The following is an 18852-nucleotide window of genomic DNA, read 5'->3' as shown; positions in this document are numbered from 1 at the left end:
ACTTGCCCATACACTAGGAAAGAGCATTAGCCAACCCTTTCCAAATAGCTAAGGTTTCAAGAATCTTAACCTCTTACGGATGAGTGATTGTCATCTTACCTGCCTACTGAACCTATTGAAGATGATCTCAAATCACCCAGCCAAGACCACCATTTTCGCATAGCATCAATGTTTATTTTCCACGTATCATGCTCTGATGGGACCCATGTTGAGCCGATAACATCCCGGTGAGCCTCCCACAGATTCTTGCCTCTCGAACCTTCCAAATTCCCCAAATCCCCTAGATGACGACCAATAGCTACACTAGTGGAATCGATATCAAACTAGGTTACTTGAAAAAGGATTTTGTTTTACACCCATAAATCTACCATGCAATCACCATCAATCGATTTAGATCAATCATGTTTCTTCAATCCAAAAGACAATCCCAATGACCCTAAGTAGTCCACCCCTAACCTATCATCACAAAGATGATCAACGTTAGATGATAGAAAAAAAGGCTAAATATCCCGAGTCACCTTACATTTCCATAGTAAATGGAAGAAATTTCCTCACAACACCACCTGCAAAAAAAAAAACACAGTAAATCATAAAGAATCTCCTTTCTAGATAAATTTGCTTTATTAGAAATGAGGTCATGATCCATTCTCCAAGTGAGGTGAATGCATTGAAGAGATCGACAAACCCAAAGGTCAATCCAGCGTACAAGTTCAACAAACCAAAGTTCAATGCAGCATACAAGATAAAAATGCCTAAATACTAATCCATCATGCAAGATCTACAAGTCAAGTTTTTATGCACGAGACCAAAAAAACTAAGTTTACTCGAGGATAAGCATTCTAATCCTCGAATCAAGTATACATATGAAAGAGAGAATCAGAGAATAAATATTAAACATTGTATCGCACCACATACAAATCAATAAAATTCAAGTTTACATCTACGAAACAAGTTTCTCTATAAATCTTGTACGAATAATGCTAATTAAATATAATTTTCCTTTTATTTGATGCGTATATAAGCCCACCCCTTTTCAATCTTCCAATTCCCGTGGATAAGTTTCTACCAATTTAGCCAATACTTAAATCATATTTGTGCTCAATATGTTAAAAATGTGGTTAATATATGCTGAACTTCGCAAGATATTATTCGGTGCATGGTTGTATCAAATACCAGTTGGGTGCATGACTATGTATGTTAGAAATTTAGTAAAAGAATGAGGTTGAGTGCGGTTTTTGCATGGAAAGTTCAAAGCATGGTTGAGAGCAAAGTTCAAAGCATGGTGGAACGCAAAGTTAAAAGCATGGTTTTCTTTGAACACATAACCATTTGAGATCTAGTAGAAGCATAGTGGTGAAGAATTCTGGTGGAAGCATACCTACTGGGCGCATAGCTAATGAAAAGCATGGTTGTTGGGAGCATAGTTGTGTTCGTTGGGAACATTTTTTGGCTTAGAATTTTATTAGTTTTATTATTAATTTGTATTCGTTGATGCTTTATTATATTTAATTATAAGAACCGAGTATTTGGACTAAAATAGGCTATTTGGAGATTAAAATGACGAAAATATTCGTATAATACGTAAAAATTTGACCTAGGTAAGAGACGGTGTGAAGATGATTGAAAAAAAAAAAAAAAAAAGTGGAGCATTAGGGCAAAAATGGGTGCTGTAAACAAAGACGAAGATATAGGATAGCGTTGCGATGCTACAAAGATTTCATGTGTGTTGTTTAAAAAAATTGATAGTATCGCAGCATTATCCTATAGTGTTACAACCCTATCCAAATTTTTAATCCTCTAGGAATTCAAGTCTTACATACTTTTGGGAAATGTTTGCATTTAAAGAAAGGTTTACAGTAGTTCTCATCATCGAATTTTGAAGCTTTTGAAGCCAAAAGAGGGAGTTTTGAGCAAAATATAAAAGTTTCTTGGTGCTAAAGCAAATTAGTGAACATCGAAGGATCAATTCCATTACGAAGACGGGATCGGTACGTCAGCTTTTCTTTTGTTCATCTTGAATTCTTTTATGTATTTTTGTATTCTTGCTATGGATTAGTCTATGAAAGTCATGTTAGGCTGAATTTTTCATAGTTTTAGAGGTAGATGAATTTTTTGACTTAATTGTTAAACACTTTGCTTCTTGAATTTTGATTTGCATTTACGCTTTGTAGCATGACCATTCTTAATGTTTTTGAATGTCTAATCAATGTTTGAATGATTTTATGATTTAAATCTTACTTGAGAGAGTAAACTTTAGAATAGATCATGCATGCTTGACTATTGTTTAAAAACACGAGAGTGATCTGATAGTAATAGAGATTATTGATGATGAAGAATATTAATGCGTTGCTTAATTATCAAGTTTCAAGCGATTAGTAATTAGTAATTAGGTGAAAGAAAAAATTGATCTTGAGAGGAACAATCTAGATAAAAGACTTCTAAACCTAGGTGTTGTGTTAATTGGTTCAAGAGTGCTAGCAATTGTGATTAATAAATGTCTTTGATGAACTCTATTCCCTAAAACGTCTCTTGTTGATAAAATTTGTATTTGATCACTTATATTGCTTTCTCAGATTAACTTAGTTTAATTTACATCTCGTTTCGGTCCCCAAATAAAGTTCGAACTATCTCTAAATAGCTAAAGGATTATCAATACGATTTCTTGAGGATGATACTCGATTATGACCATTTTAACTGTATTGTAATTTGACTCGTGCACTTGCACGTTATCACAACCGTCAGTCTAAAACTCAAACGATACGAGCCAACCATCATACAAAGAGCATAACTAAAAGATTGCGAGTCCACCACAAGCAAACTGTGGACCGAAAGGCTGATCAATCAGAAGGGTCTGATTTGTGCACGGGCTTGCAAAAGCTCAAACCACAAGCGGAAAGCACAATTGATAAGACACGGTGAGGTTGATGATGAACCTTGGTGGTCGAGCTATGAAGGATCCAAAACTAGTTGGGACACATGAAGAGGGCGCAAAACTATGAGGGGTTAAATTTGGAAAATCTACTGGATCAAGTTGACCCACCATTTACTAACAAAATAATGCAAGAGATGCCTCCAAAGTTTAAAGTACCAGTAATGATTGCCTATGACGGTTTGAAAGACCCGGTGGAGCACTTAGATACATTTTGGTCATGGGTGGACCTTCGTGGAGTTTGAGATGCAATCCTCCGAGCTTTCTCATTCCCACTTGGCAAAATGGTTTTAGAAGCTCAAGTGAAGGTCTATAACCTTTTTTTGTGAGCCAGTTCATGCTTTCATCACCCATTTCATTAAAGGTTGAGATCAGAAGAAGCTACCAACTCATCTACTTATAATTAAATAAGGCAGGCATCAGGCCTTAAGAGAATGTGTGTCAAGGTTCAACTGTGAAGCATTCCAAATTGAAGTCTACACCGATGGAACAACCTTGACTGCTATAGTTGCTGGAATTATGGTTGAACAGTTCCTATGATCACTTGGTAAGAAAGCTGCTACCACTTATTTTGAGTTACTAACCTGTGCACAAAAGTAGATGAGTGCAGGATAGCTATTTCGCTCTAGAAGAGTTACAGAAGAGAAAAGTACCCAAGATGAGAGCCACAAGGACAGAAGCTGGAAGGAAGAAGAACGTCTAGATCTAAAGAAGAGAAAAGTTGAAGATCGGTCCAATTCCCAAGATCCACAAAGTTGTAAGGGCTTACCATCTAATAAGTTTGAGCACTATACTCCTATGGTGGTTCTTATGGAGCAAATTTCAAAACAAGATAAGAAAACGCTGAAGTGACCAACTACGATTCGAGGACGCTCACATTGGAGGAATATAGACACGTATTGCCTTTTCCATAAAGATTATGAGCATACCACAACCGGCTATTTTAATCTAAAGGAAGCTATTGAGGTTCTAATTCAGAGAGATCAGTTAGAGGAATACATAGGAGAGGACAATAGTCGAAGTACAGATCATGCACAAACTAATCAAAATCATAAAGATTATACCTTAATGCCCCCACGAGAGATCAGAACAATTTTTGATGGTCAAACTGAGGGTGATTTTGAAAGCAAGCAAAAGGCCAAAACTAGACAGACACATCAATCTAGAGGCTTACAAGGTATTTTCGATGGTCACTAAGATCAAGTGACTAATTTTTCCATAGGAGGATGCAACTTAGCAGGATCAACCTTATAACATAAAAAGGACAAATTTTCAAAATTTAAAACTAAAACGAGGGATCAATTGAACAATTCATGCTACTAGCATAGTGCAAGTTGAAAATGCCAAAAAGGAAGAAAAAAAATCCACATTCTCCATATAACAAAGAACCATAAAACACATAATATAGAAAAAATAAAATTCGAACCACTCATAATTTGCTAATACCCCTCAATTTTAAAATATAAGTTAAATCTCTAACATCATAAGTTAAATCTATCTTTCTTAAATAATTTCTATAGGTTTTTAAATTCTGTGAATCAAGAGGAGGTTGAAAAGTATATCATTAAGAATGAATAAAGATTGGATTAAACTTCGAGATAAATTCTCTATGAATTATATGGAAGGAGTAGCTGGATTCTTAGAAGAAGCAAGTTTTCATGTTAATGCCTCAGAAAAAACAAGATACCCTACAAGAATTGTATGAATATAATGCAAAAATCATTAGACGGATAGAAATTCACCTATTCACATATAAAATGTCTCCCTCGTATAACCAATGAGTCTATCATGGAAAACCAGTTATTTTATTGAGAGAATTTGAGCAGACAACTCATTCAATACACACCGATGGATTAAGTAATACAAAGTTTAATGATATCAAAACTCCAAAGGAGAACTCCCATCAAGGTCTCTCTTGAGTTGAAGAACCTGAAGAGGCACTCATGAAGAGGCACGTGGACACTATAAATTCACCTATTCACATATAGGTCATATTTACATGGACACTATAAACTAGTTTAATAGAAATTATAGAGATGAACAAGAAGAATTGAGATGCTCTGTCATTTAACCATGAAGTTGGATCAATGACATTCATCAACATACATTAATCATCAACTCCTCGTGCTAACAACTTTTATGTGATTTGAGTCAACTCCTCATGCTAACGACTTTTATATGATTTGAGTTATAGACAGAGTACATGTAGAAATATTGGACCAATTGATCTATGCATGCAAGCACACTCACGAGATGGAATTTGGGTGAATAAGGATGTTGATGCACTTGTAAACTTTTTTCATTCGAAAATGATTTCATTTGAAAATTTGTTACCTACTTATTTCAATTATAATTATAGGATCAAATGCTATAGTTGCAACTTGCAAGCGATCCCAACTCTAGAAGGAAACCAATCACTTTCAAGAGAAGGAATATATATATACACGTATAAAATTTCTGTTAACACCTAAAAAGTGGAGCTTCATACGTTTCTATATACCAATCAAAATAATAGAATAAAATAAACCTACGGATATGATATTGAAGTCTGAATAAAAATACACTGCATTTAAAACTTGTATGTACATAACTGAGCCATTCTTGTACTGAATATTAATAATTTCCATATTTCTTTCTATTCAGAGTTCGGGAGTGAGTAATTTAGCTACGCTATTCCACATACCTGGGATCCAAATCTTGCACCAATTATTCGCTCGCACGGCTACGTTGTTTAAGCTTATAACCACGCTTAATGAATCTAAGTTAAGATTTTACAAAAAAAAATTAAAAAAAATCGAAAAAAAAGAAAAAGTTCACAAGTAGCAAAGATTAGCAAGCATAGGTTCGGAGAAATGATTTCAGGATGGAAAAGAAAATACCTCTAAAGAACGATATGACCTTTTTTCTTCTTTCAAAAAGAATGGCCAATATGCATATGTTCGGGTATCCAAGATATGAGCAGGATGAGTGAGTATTTGAACCATAAGGAATAAATAGGCTAGGGTTGATATGGCTAATTTTGATCATATCTTCATAACATATTCGTAGCCATCCTCACATGCTCAATATTTCAGAGACTAATTTTAAATGAACCCTACACGAAATCAACCTTTGTGGATCATGGAGAAATAAACTTCCTTCTCTTTGCAAATGTATGCTAGATCACGTTTTGGACCTCCACAACGTTCATTAACTTCAGTATTCTCAAACCAACATTCAAGTCCTATACAAATCCTAGCTATAAAAGAAGAAGCTTTTGGGGTTCTATAGAACGGAACAATGTACGTAAATTCTCTAACCTCATCACAACCTCCTAAGGAAAGGAAATCCAAAAAGATAAACTGACTTGTCATGTTATCCATCGTGATTCTAAACCACAACTTCCTCTTACTTCGAACATTGTGCAGGATGATTTGGCAAGGAATACCAACAGGTAGTCCTGGAACAAAATAAAGGGGTTTCTCATAGTCGTTATCCAAAACGACTAGTTCTGCCTTGACGTGCTCAAGGTTTTCTGAAATTTCTAGATGGTTAAGGGTGAAAGATTTGAGCAGTTTTCTAAAATCAGGTGAACTGCAATGAGCTTTAGGAGTAATCCTGCCTAAGTTCGACAATGATCTTTGAACTTCACAAACAAAAGTTGATGGCTCTTTACATTCTTCCTTAAGGAGATGTTCTATGTTGGTAGCTATGGTAGACAACTTTCTCAGAATTGTAAGATGACAACAAACTTCTCCACTTGACAACCTGAGTGTACAAGTGACCAGCATCAGTTCTAAGATATGTCGTTCTTCTTCTTTAGAGAATCCAATGAATCTACTTCTCAACTCTTTCAGCCTCCTTTCTAGCTTTCCTAATAGGAATCCCCATTCTCCAATTCTACGAGGACAACTATGTTTCGAGGACATCAATTTCCATACCTCTGCAATAAGTTTCATTATCTTGAGATACTGCAATGTAAAAGCTAAAGCACCACTGTATCTGTCTGTTCGATACGTGAATATTCCCAATGTTTCCTTGCAGAACCTGAACTCCAAGAAAATGAGGAAGTTACACCAAAGATTGAATTTATATTAGTTGTCTGCAAAGGATAAGGCTGAGAATTAATGAGAACAAAGTAATAATAATAATAATAATAATAATTGATGTAGGAAGTCTTGTGAAAATACCAATATTAGCCTTGTATTTTTAGTTTGGTTTAGTCGGAGTCTTTATTTTGCAACTTCATTGAACATTCCATTGTTTCTTTCCAACCTAAGAACAAAATTTACTAGCTCACAATTTTCAGGTAAATCATATTGGTTATTTAAATATATATATATATATATAGACTTTATCACATATTTAACAAAAGCTTCATAGTATTACCATATGTAAAGAACAAGTTATTTAATGTATAACCTCAAAAGCAGTTAAACAAAGAACTGATGTACAAACCTCAAAGTCCTCAAAGCTTCATGCAAACCTCCGGATTGAATTAGTGGCCAAATATCTTGCACCTTTAAGAGGATAGTCTTGATAGATTCTATGGCATCATCATCTTTCTGCCGCTGCTCATGTATCATTGCAGGTATCTTAAGGGAGGCAATGGCAGGCATATCGTTGACAGAATTTCCAGGTGTAGGTGAGCATGGGTCTCCCTCTGGATTAAACCCCAGATCAGATAATCCAATGTGTTTACTGTTTTGCAGCAAGTAAGCAAAAACGGTGGTTTGATCCATAATGTCACCCAAAGCATGAGAGATCCTTCCAAGCATTGTAGCTGCATAAGAAAATATTCTTGGTGGAATCCTACGAGTATGATTGTCTGAAACGGGAGCCGAAATAGCTAGAACAATGTATGCAATCACCTTCGCACTATCAAATCCAAGTTTTCCTTCAGATGTTGGGTCTATCTAAAGCAAAGGACAAGTACAAGAGAATTAACACTATCATCATCATTCATTAACGTTCACGAGTTATTTTTATAGTAACAATTTCATTGATTGAATGAAATATCCAGAGATATCCAAAGGTACAAACGAGGCCCAATCAAAGGGTATAAAAAAGGTGTTCTCGATTTGCAATAAGGAAAGAAAAACTGTGACTATGCATAGCCGGTATATATAGTTAGCTTTCTAGTTTCTATCAATATACACACATTGAAATAAAAATATGCCACAAATGCACAACCTGAAAACGGGATTAAGCAATAATAGCTAAAAGCTAATCCTAAATGAATATTTCAAGTCTATTTTGCACAGATTGACATCAGATTCTTTTAACTAGACATCAGTTTTATAAAAATATAAGGAGATTTTTTAATCAAACTAGTAATTTAATCAAGAACTTATACTAGTGACTAGAATCTCATATGTCATTCAATTTGAAAGTTAATACACAGCACTAAAGAACCAAGCTAACCTGTTCAAAAACATCCTTGATAATGGAGTCGACCATATTTACATGATTCTGACCCATATGAAATAGCACAGAGAGCACATCAGACTCATCCTAGCAATCAATGAAGTTGACAATGGCATATCAATAAGATTGAAGTTGTGTTGCATGTAGATTCTATTTCTAGAAAGGAATTGACATAGTAAATAAAACAAATCTATAGAAATTAAGAACAATAACATAAAGGAAAAAAGAATACAAGGGATGGGTCAAGGGAGGACAAAACCTGCGGGTATGATTCTAAACTTTCAAGAAGACCATTAAAAGACAATTGAAATGTCACCAAATCTGGTAGCTTTGCTACTTTAAGAAGTTTCCTTAAAGCAGATCTTACATGACCATCATTGTCATTTAAAGCACTGAGAAACTGCAAAGTGAACCAATGATGGTAAGAATAATATGAACCGAATATAGATATTGATCTTTATAATCCCATCTCAAGTATTGACACAAATAAATTGATTCACTGGATGACTTAACGTGTGGTGAACAACTTAGTATGATATTGTACATTTCAAACTTTCAACAGTGAACTACTAAAAATACAAAAATTATATACACATACAATCATAACCTGAAACATACAACAAGGATTAATTATACCATGTGCATATGCGCTTCTTGCAATTTCAAACAATTGCACATCGCCATATGATGTAATGTTTCCAAAGCTCGCAAGCGGACAGAAACTGAATCATCATTCAGGAGGTCCATCAATAGGCTTAAGGCCTCGCCAGCGAATTTAGTTGATAGGATGGTCAAATTAAATAAAGCATCGCAGGCAGACCTGCGCACCTTGAGATTGAGAGAAAGTGTCGATATCATAACCAGGTTTATTTGCAAAAATGTTTATATGATGAAAAGCATATACAATTCACTCAGAGAAAGTCTAACTTAGAAGTCAGGACTTCAATCTGTAAAGCTTCTATTCATTTCTCTCTCTTGAAAAAGCCAGTGATTGTCCACTTAAAAACATGTAAAGCTCCTATGTAATAAAATATTAAGTTTGCATGAGGATAACTCCAAACCATTATCGTATCGGTATGGTGCTTACACAAGCAAGCTGAAACAACTATAATTGATGACCTCAGCATAAAACACAAAGAAACTACAAGACTAAAGTTTGAAAAGCAAACTGTTCCATAAGTTATGATTAATTACAAGGATGGTGGAGATCAGAAAATTTTAAAATCTACAATATTGGAATATAGGGGTAGATTTCAATCAAAACATATATATCAACGTAAGTTACCTGATAGAATTCATCTTCTACACCATGCACAAAAGCCCCAGCAACATCCAACGCTGACATTTCCAATTGCTCGGTAGAGCATTGAACAAGAGATTTTTTACCCTTGAAGATACTCAAGACTCTCTTGGACACACTTTGTAAAAGAAGATCCTCGGAAACAATTTCCAGCCTCTTCATTGCATCAAATGCATTAACCCTGACCTTCATGTTCATATCTCTCGTCATGGAACATAGCTGACCAATATATACATATCAGAAGAGGCACTTTATAACTAGAAATTCAAAATTTGAAGCATTCACTTTAAGACTCGACGCAGGAAAGCACTTCATAAAGCTCACTTGGCATGGGAAAATAGTGATCATTTGCTTAAAGATCTCCAAAGAAATGTGACCAGTCCACATGCAAACACTATTAAAACTAGTTTTTAAGCACTTAACATGAGAACTGAGAAAGATAAACATGGAAAAGAGAAAGCAGATCTGAAATTGCACACAACCAAGGGAGTTAATACCTAAGAAAAATTTAATCCACCACTAACAAACAGGTCCAAATAAGTTTCACTTGATCTGCACACCACAAGAATGCTATCCGAACTATTTTTCCAAATATGAACAGTAACAGTATTCATACATGAACATTGAAAAAATGGGGATACTCGTGAATGTATGAAAAATCCACAATCCACAATCTAAATTTTTCATATTTTTCTTCGATCTTTCTGAATAACTAAATGGAATGTATAATCTCAACCAAACATCCAAAATCCAGTATTGCAAATTGCAATAATGATGTCACAAATAAGAGTAAAAGAACAGGATGAGTCAAAAGATAGAAAGTGATGTTGGGGTATTTTTGTCAAACTATGTCATCTTTTATAATTGTTCAATGGTTTAATTCTATTTTAGTTTAGGTGTGACAAAATCCTTTCCCTTTGGGTCTATTTAAAGGGACCTAGGTTTAGAATCAGTTAGTTAGGTGTGTAACAACCCTTTCCCTTTGGGTCTATTTAAATGGACTATTATCTTCATTTTGATGAATAACAACACTCCTACTTCAAGATTTCTCCAAGATTTGGGTCTACTTCAAGATTGGTATCAGAGCACCCTACGTGATAGGGCCTCATGGTGAAGGGCAATAATCCTCCTTCCTCGTCAAATGCAAAAGCATCCACCTCCCCTCAATCGATCAACATAAGATCTACTACCATCGAATTGTCTGTCAACCTGCTCAGTGAGAAATTCACAGCAAAGCAGACGTCCATGACTAGTTTGCACCAAGTAATGGAACAATTGACCAGTGAAGTTAAGAAGTTGTCGAACAACAAGGGTAAAGAAGAAGAGACTCACGACAGCCTGCAAGAAAATCAAGAAAGTGGTGGACAACAGATGGCTGAAACAAGAAAGACGAGAAAGCAAGGCCATTGTAAGGCTGCTTAACATTGCCATTGACTGCAAATCTGAGAGCGAGCTGCTTAACACTACTGCAAATCTGAATTGTAAGGTTGAACACTTCCCCTTAATCTACATGGGTTTGCCATTGGGTGGGTATCTAAAGCAATCCTTCTTTTGGCAACCGGTGTTAGATAAATTCCAAGCAAAACTGGATAAATGGAAAAGATTTAACCTTTCAAGAGGAGGAAGAGCTACATTGTGCAACTCAGTCCTTTCTAATCTCCCCACTCATTACATGTCAATCTTTCTTATGCCCAAAGGTGTTATTTCAAACATGGAAAGGTTACTAAGAAACTTCTTTTGGAGGGCCATAATGGTAGCAAGTTGAATCACTTGGTAAATTGGGCTTCAATGCAAAGGTCTATGGCTGATGGAGGTCTCGGTTTGGGTGGCTTCGAGGCAAAAAAACTTAGCCCTTCTAGCTAAAGGGGGTGGATATACATCGATGAAGAGGATTCCTTTCTGTGCAAAGTAATTAGAAGCATTCATGGTAAAGACTCTTTCAATTGACACACGATGGGCAAAGGTGGTAGGAGCTTGAGAAGTCCTTGGGTAAGCATTTCAAGATCTTGGCTGAAAGTAGAGGCTTTGGCTAAATTCAAGCTAGGAAATGGTTGTCGGATTGCGTTTTGGCTAGACTCATGGGAAGGAGAGGTTCCTTTCAATATCTTGCTTCCAAGACTCTTTAGAATTACCATTTTTCCAAAAGGGTCTGTAGCCGATCATTGGGACAACCTCTTGGCCTCTTGGTCAATTACTTTTCCCCATTTATTAAAAGAAGAAGAGGTGCTTGATTTTCAAGAGTTGCTTGGCAAAATTGCAACAAGGAGAGTTTCAGATGATTTTGATAAAAGGGTGTGGTCTTTAGCCGTCAATGGCTGTTTCTCGGTTAATTCCCTCAAAACTCACTTTCTCCTTCCTCCCCAATGGACAAAGTACTATTTTTGGCCCTTTGGAAGACGAATAGCCCACAAACGGTAAACATCCTTATTTGGGTTATGCTATTCAATCAACTGAGTGTAGCCTCTGTTTTGCAGCACAAATTGCCCTCCAGCTACCTTTCCCCATCCATTTGTCCGTTGTGTCTTCAGTTTGGCGAAGATCCCCTCCACCTTTTCTTTTTGTGCTCTTATTCAGCTTGGTGCTGGGAGAATTTGTTTTCTATCTTCAACTTATCATGGGTGTTGAGCAAAGACTTCCTGGAGAATGTGCAGCAACTTCTAGTTGGAACGAGCTTTAATAAACCCATTCATTTAATTTGGTTTAATGTGGTCAAGGCATTATTAGCAGAATTATAGTTTGAGAGAAATCAGAGGGTGTTCAACGATAAATCACTTGGTTGCCTGAATCGTTTTGAATCTGCCCGTCGTATTGCTTCATCTTGGTGCATCCTCTCCAACCATTTTAATAGCTACAGCATCCTGGAGTTCAATCTCAACTGGAGAGCATTTATCCGCCCTTCCTAATTCCGGTCTTTTTGCTCCAACAGCTGCTGTTTTTTCCTGTTCTCTGTTTTCGTTCTTCCTTGGTTCTTCCCACTATGTTGTTCTCTCTTGTACCGCCCATTTGATTGGTCTAGCTAAGCAGTTTGCGTTGTTTTGGCAGCGTTTCAACCGTTACTCTTGTCCTTTTTGTGTATGACTGTATGGATTTTGGATATGATGAGGGCGCTATGGGAGTATCAATCTAGTTGAGATGTTCGGATGCACTTGTTGATCCTTAGGCCTATTGCTCATTGTATAATACTCTTGTACCTTGAGCTTTTGTTTCACCATTCAATTAATATAGAGACTCGTTTTCTTTTTTTTTTTTTTAAGAAAAAAAAAAGAATTCAAAGAACAAGCACATTCTCCTCCAAGAAATCAGCCAAGAAGCAATCATACACAATTTCTTGAAGCCAAGAGAGGTCCGAGTGGTGTATTAGGTTCCTAACAAGCTCAACTTAAGTGAATTCCACATAATTGGATAGGATATGACTCAGAATCTTCTAAAGAAGACATCCAGCTGTGGCTAGATAGCCATTGTTCCCAGCGGGTTTTTCAACGGTTTCAAGAATACCCAACTTATAGGTACTATGGACAAGGAACCTTCCAAGATTGCCAAGATTATAGGCATAATCAGCGTGGACCACCATGGAGACAAGAATTTGCCAACATACAATGGAAGAATGAATATTGAGAACTTTTTGGAAGTTAAAGAGGTTGAAAGTTTTTCGAATATATGCGCACTCCAGAGAACAAAAAGGTTAAATAAGTATCTTTCAAATTAAAAAGTGAAACGTCTGCATGGTGGGATCAGTTGCAATTCAATCGGAAATTGTATGGGAAGCAACCGATTACAAGCAGGCCGAAGATGTTGCATTTGATGAAGAAGAGATTCTTTCCAATTAATCATGATGTAGAGCCAATTTCAACACTGCAAACAAGGGAATCGTTCAATTAAAGACTACACTATGGAGTTCCAGCGGCTAAGTGCACGAAATCACCTTGCAGAAAATGAAAACCAACAGATTGCACAATTTCTTGATGGCTTGCGACTAGAAATTCGGGACAAAGTCCATCTGCACCCTATGACATGTCTATCTGAAGTTGTTTCCATTGCAACAACGATTAAGGATGATGAGTTGCAAAGACAGAAACGCTGGAGCTCTAGACAAACGACGTGGGACAAGGCACCTACACAGACCAAGAAGCAGACAAGTGACAACCCACAATATACTGCATCAGTAGCATCTTCATCCTCTAAACCAAAGGAGCCAACGAAGACAGATCCTCTAACAAAAGAGACTTCTTCTACTCTTCAAACCACTAGTCCATATAATAGACCTAATCTAAGAAAATGTTTCAGGTGTGGACAGCTGGGACATCTATCAAACGATTGCCCCCAACGTAAAAATTTACCATTCAAGAAGTTGAGGAAGACAGTGACAATCAGGAGGACATGGATGACTTTCAGGTGACAAACCCGGATGAGGGAGACGAATTATCATGTGTGGTGCAGAAAACCCTTCTCAGACCAATCACAAATACAAATCCTCAACGCCATGCCCTGTTTCGAACGCGCTGCACAATCAATGGGAAGGTATGTTCAGTAATCATTGACAGTTGAAGCATGGAGAATATGGTATCTAGGAAGCTAGTGCAGGCGCTAAAATTAAAGGTAGATCCTCATCCTCACCCATACAAAGTGGGCTGGATAAAAAGGGAGGATAGGCCATGGTAAATGAACTTTGCACAATACCTCTATCCATTGGAAGTCACTATAAAGATCAAATCATTTGCGATGTGATCGACATGGATGCTTGTCATGTTCTCCTTGGACGCCCTTGGCAATTTGACAACCAAACATGCTACCATCCTCAAGAACAGTGCTCCCCAAACCTAATAGGCCATCAAGAGCAACTTTCCTAACATATGGATATGGATCTTTCGTAAACCCTAGGAAAACAGGTTTCCAAACAACAAGCAATCCAACGTGTTTGGGAGAAATATATTAGGGAGTAATCTCGTTTTGGATGAAAATGAGAAGTTAAGAACAACAACATAAACAAAGGATTAAAAAATTTTCGATGAATGAATTTAAAAAATCTAGAGAAGTCAACAATATGTTAAATATAAACTTACATTCACAAATATTTCATCAGACAAATGTTGTTTCCTCCCTGGACTATGTGCCGCAAGCATTAGACCCCAAGTTATGACCTGGATCAATCGTCAAGAGCTATTACTAATAAAGGAACGTGATATTATGTGATATTGCGATGGCTTGATCTCAATAATTAAAAAATTAAGTTTATTAACTAGAAATCATCATCAATTCGTCAAACACCTATGTACACATCAAAATAATGGACAATGAATCTTAAGGAATTGTGATTTACTACCCAACCGAAATTATTTCACCAAATTTTTTGTGTAATAAAAGAAGAGAAATAATGGAGAGATATTTGCAAAACAAGTGACTTACAACAGAAACTGCAGCTGACCTAACACAATCCTCCATGTCGTTTAGAAGTTCAATAGAGCGGCAATAGCAACCTTCAATCATGCTACCATCCTCAAGAACAGTGTTCCCCAAACCTAATAGGCCATCAAGAGCAGCTTTCCTAACATATGGATACGGATCTTTCGTAAACCCTAGGAAAACAGTGAATAACAATGATGGCCTTAATTGGAACCTCTCAGCGTTGTTGAGAAGCCAAGTCCTGATGGACACTGAAGGACCAAAGCAAAGCGAGAGGAATGACTGATCGTCGAGTTCGTTAATGGCAGAAACAAGTTCTAGGTCCCGCTCCTCCATTTATGCTGTGAAACAAAGGTGAAACTATATAGAATTTGATCGTCGTCAATGTAAATACAAAATGGAAAACAACCTGGAATGAAGCTTGGCTTGGTCGTCAACTCAGTCACGATGAGAACAAATATGATTGTGGTGTCCTTGGTTCTATTGACAAGCAAAATAAAGCAAAGAGTTGGATTGCTATGATGCTGGTCGATGAAAAGTGAGAAGGAGAAGAAGGGTATTGCAATTTGAAAAAACTTCATGATCAAGACAAAATTGCAACAATAAATAATCAAATGGCTAATTATTTAAAAGTCATTTTTTGAAAATCACCCTATTGATGTCGAAGTTTGATGAGAGTGAACCCATCTTTTTGGTAAGGAAAAAATAAAAAAATAAAAATAGAAGTTTCAAAAGTTTTTTACAGTCACTCTTTGGTCATTTTTTAAAGGGGTTGCATTGGCAAGCTCTTGGTGATTTTAAAGGGGTAGCATTGGCCACACCTAATTAGCTACCTTCCCGTTTTAATTTTCATGTTTATTGATCAGAGATTGTTCTAGAGAAAATCCTCCAACGATTTAGATCCATGTCCATAAATAGAATACCTGTAGAACCCAAAAAAAAGAAAAAAGAAAGAAAGAAAAGAAAAAACTAAGAAGCCCACAACAGTTGGTCCAAATTAGCCCATGGTGAAAAAAAAATTGAGTTAGGATCATCGTTTTGATGCTAATGGCATTCCAACAATAGCTTTACTTACCTCGAAATTATGCCCAAACGTGTTATTATCCAAGCAAACAAGACTCTCTAGAAACCTTGAATTAAACCCTATAACATAAACCAAATTTAATATTTAACATTTAAGGTCTAATTCCAAACATAAGTGTATTCCAAAAGTCTCCAAACAACTCTTACTCAAAGTGTAGCTAAATCCAAATCCTCTTCCAAGTGTCTCTAGAAACCTTATTAAACCCTATAACATAAACCAAATTTAATATTTAACATTTAAGGTCTAATTCCAAACATAAGTGTATTCCAAAAGTCTCCAAACAACTCTTACTCAAAGTGTAGCTAAATTCAAATCCTCTTCCAAACTCCAAACAATGAATCCAACCTATGCAAAATTCAATACTAAGGATTATAAACCAAATTTCCAACAAGGAATATTAAATCCAAATGGTTTCAAAGCCTTACTTCTTACCAAAAACGAACCACACACTCTTGAACTTTGAAATACAACGCTAACAACCACCAAAACTCGAATCTAAGACCCAAATAAACAAGAACCCAAATTCACCAAAAACTCGCCAATCGTTCTCAATTCCTGTTGGACAGCAAGTTAATTCCCCTTCAAGACCTCGAATGTACACTCGAAACTTGATGGGCAAATGGATTCTAGGCCAAACCTTAATGGATCACCAAAAACCATCCAAAAAGGCCCCAATCAGAAAGTCAAAATCTTACCTAACACCCAAAACCACACTGGCGGCTAAGAACAGCAGCGACGTGGCGGAGGTGAAACCATCGACGATCGCGGCGGCGGCGGGACACAGTGAGACAGGGAGAAACGGAAACACCTGCAGTCGACAGCCGCGCGGTGGACGGCGACCTGCAGACGATAGATTGAAGTGGCGGCGTTGATCGACGGCGACAGACGTGGGCGGCGGTACCTGCAGCAACGAGAGGTTGAAGCGAGTGTGGGATTTCGAATGGGTGGGTCTGGCGGCAGTCCACGAAATTTCGAAGGTTTGATTTCTTTCTTTTTTTTCGCTAAATTATAAGAAAAAAAATATCCTTGAACTTTATACATGTGTCAAAAATAATTTTGAATTCAAAAAAATAAAATAAAATACTTTTAAAAATTTTAGAAAGAGTTCAAAAATATATGAAGTATTTGGCTCACTAACTTGAGTTGAGTTGATATAATATACAACTCATTATTTGGCCCACCAACTTTAAGGGAGTGGGGCTTTGAGTGGGTTATAATAGTCAATGTTTATTATAGTCAATGAGTTATAATAGTTTGTGTTTGAAGTGCAGATTATTTTAGTCTGTGTTACAGATTATTATAGTATGTGGTATGGTAGTCTATGTTTGGTGTGCAGGTTATTATAATATGTGGTATAATAGTATGTGTTTGTTGTGCAGGTTATTGTAGTCTAGATTATAATAATCGGTGTTCGGAGTGCAGATTATTATAATAGTCGATTATAATAGTATGTAAATAAATGCATGTTATCTTAGTATATGCAATTGATTCTACTTTTTCATATATCAAAGGAAAAAAAATTTAAATGAAATATCATATTTTCACGAACCTAAATAAAATTGTTTGTTCCACCAATTTGTATAAAATGTGTTGAACATTGCATTGTCCATTCCACCAATTTTAACTTGGTTTGACGTATCAAACTTTGTGAGCATGCAACAATTACAATTATATTCTCTTCAAAGGATACTAATCATTGCCCAACACATTAATGTATGTAGAGATAGAGAAATTTCACAAACAATAAAAAAGAAAACCAGATCACATTCATGTTCATCAAATAGTACGGAGTCAAACATAAAAAATATTATAAAGTACAAGTCATAATTTAGATATATCCAAATTAAACATGGAAAAGCAGGTGACGAAAATAGTTGGTCAGGCGTTGTCTAGAAGAAGAAGCTCATAATACTCCAATTTCATATCCACTGGAACAGACAAAAAACTCTCCGTATTATGCACATTGCGGAATATGATATTCATAACTTCACCTTATGTCGGGTTTGCAGTTCTGGAATATTGCTAAGTTCATTCACAACCTTGGCACGTAGCTAAACCTCTGTTGCACGCTGCTCTTTCAGCCATTCGGCAATGGACTTCAGTTGGTCATTTACAAGTTCATTGCGTTGGTCATTTGCAAAGTCCATTGCATTCTTAAAAACCTCAACCAACTCAGACTGATATCCATGACGCTTTCTCTTACTATCCCTTGATGAATTGCCTCATTCGGAACCAAAACCAGTCGGGGTTCCATGAAACTCATCTTGTGACAGGTCATGTTCCTATGAATCATCAGTAGAAGCACCTTCATGCATACGCCCTGGCACATTTGAGGCCATGTCACCAGGTGTCTCTGCCCCTTCTCCAGTTGCCCAGTCCTTGTCGAAGACGTAGGCTAAGTTATCAAAATATGGGAATGACTTGTTCAGGAGCCCTTTTGCTACAGGATGGCTCTACATGGAGAGTATGACTGGTCAATATAACGGGTGACGATGAATGAANCTTTACCCTTTCTCCAGTTTCCTGGTCCTTGTCGAAGACGTAGGTTAACTCATCAAAATATGAGAATGACTTGTTCAGGAGCCCTTTTGCTACAGGATGGCTCTACATGGAGAGTATGACTGGTCAATATAACGGGTGACGATGAATGAAAAAAAATGTTTATGAAATTTTACCTTCACCCAACCATCGAATGTCTCTTTCTCCGCAGTGATGCATTGGAATTCTTCATTC

At 36.6% G+C, this 18852-nt stretch overlaps 1 protein-coding gene across 14 annotated transcripts; it reads right to left on the bottom strand.

Moving 5' to 3' along the window:
* Window positions 1–544: 544 nt before the first annotated feature.
* On the bottom strand, window positions 545–17111 carry LOC120082869 (protein SIEL). Of its 14 annotated transcripts, none has more exons than XR_005483314.1 (14): window positions 16815–17111; window positions 16552–16674; window positions 16411–16464; window positions 16266–16323; window positions 16111–16178; window positions 15039–15515; window positions 14696–14773; window positions 9621–9854; window positions 8972–9163; window positions 8595–8735; window positions 8333–8422; window positions 7367–7824; window positions 5809–6955; window positions 5348–5687 (listed from the first exon to the last, which is right to left on the bottom strand). XR_005483314.1 is itself a non-coding variant. In XM_039038226.1 (9 exons), exons 2-9 carry the CDS (start codon window positions 15369–15371, stop codon window positions 6034–6036), a joined length of 2448 nt encoding a protein of 815 aa, XP_038894154.1. In that variant the 5' UTR covers window positions 15372–15515; window positions 16815–17111; the 3' UTR covers window positions 5348–6033. The 14 variants fall into 14 exon arrangements, 1 of the variants encoding a protein (XP_038894154.1); XR_005483322.1 differs by lacking the exons at window positions 16111–16178; window positions 16266–16323; window positions 16411–16464; window positions 16552–16674 and adding exons at window positions 13558–13747; window positions 13973–14134; window positions 14313–14452 and having other exon boundaries at window positions 15039–15151; window positions 15250–15515; XR_005483319.1 differs by having other exon boundaries at window positions 15039–15376; window positions 15445–15515; window positions 16266–16674.
* Window positions 17112–18852: the final 1741 nt, after the last annotated feature.

This window comes from Benincasa hispida, chromosome 8, assembly GCF_009727055.1.
Source record: "Benincasa hispida cultivar B227 chromosome 8, ASM972705v1, whole genome shotgun sequence".
In the NCBI taxonomy this organism is placed as follows: Eukaryota; Viridiplantae; Streptophyta; class Magnoliopsida; order Cucurbitales; family Cucurbitaceae; genus Benincasa; species Benincasa hispida.
This window is presented reverse-complemented; position numbering and strand designations above follow the sequence as displayed.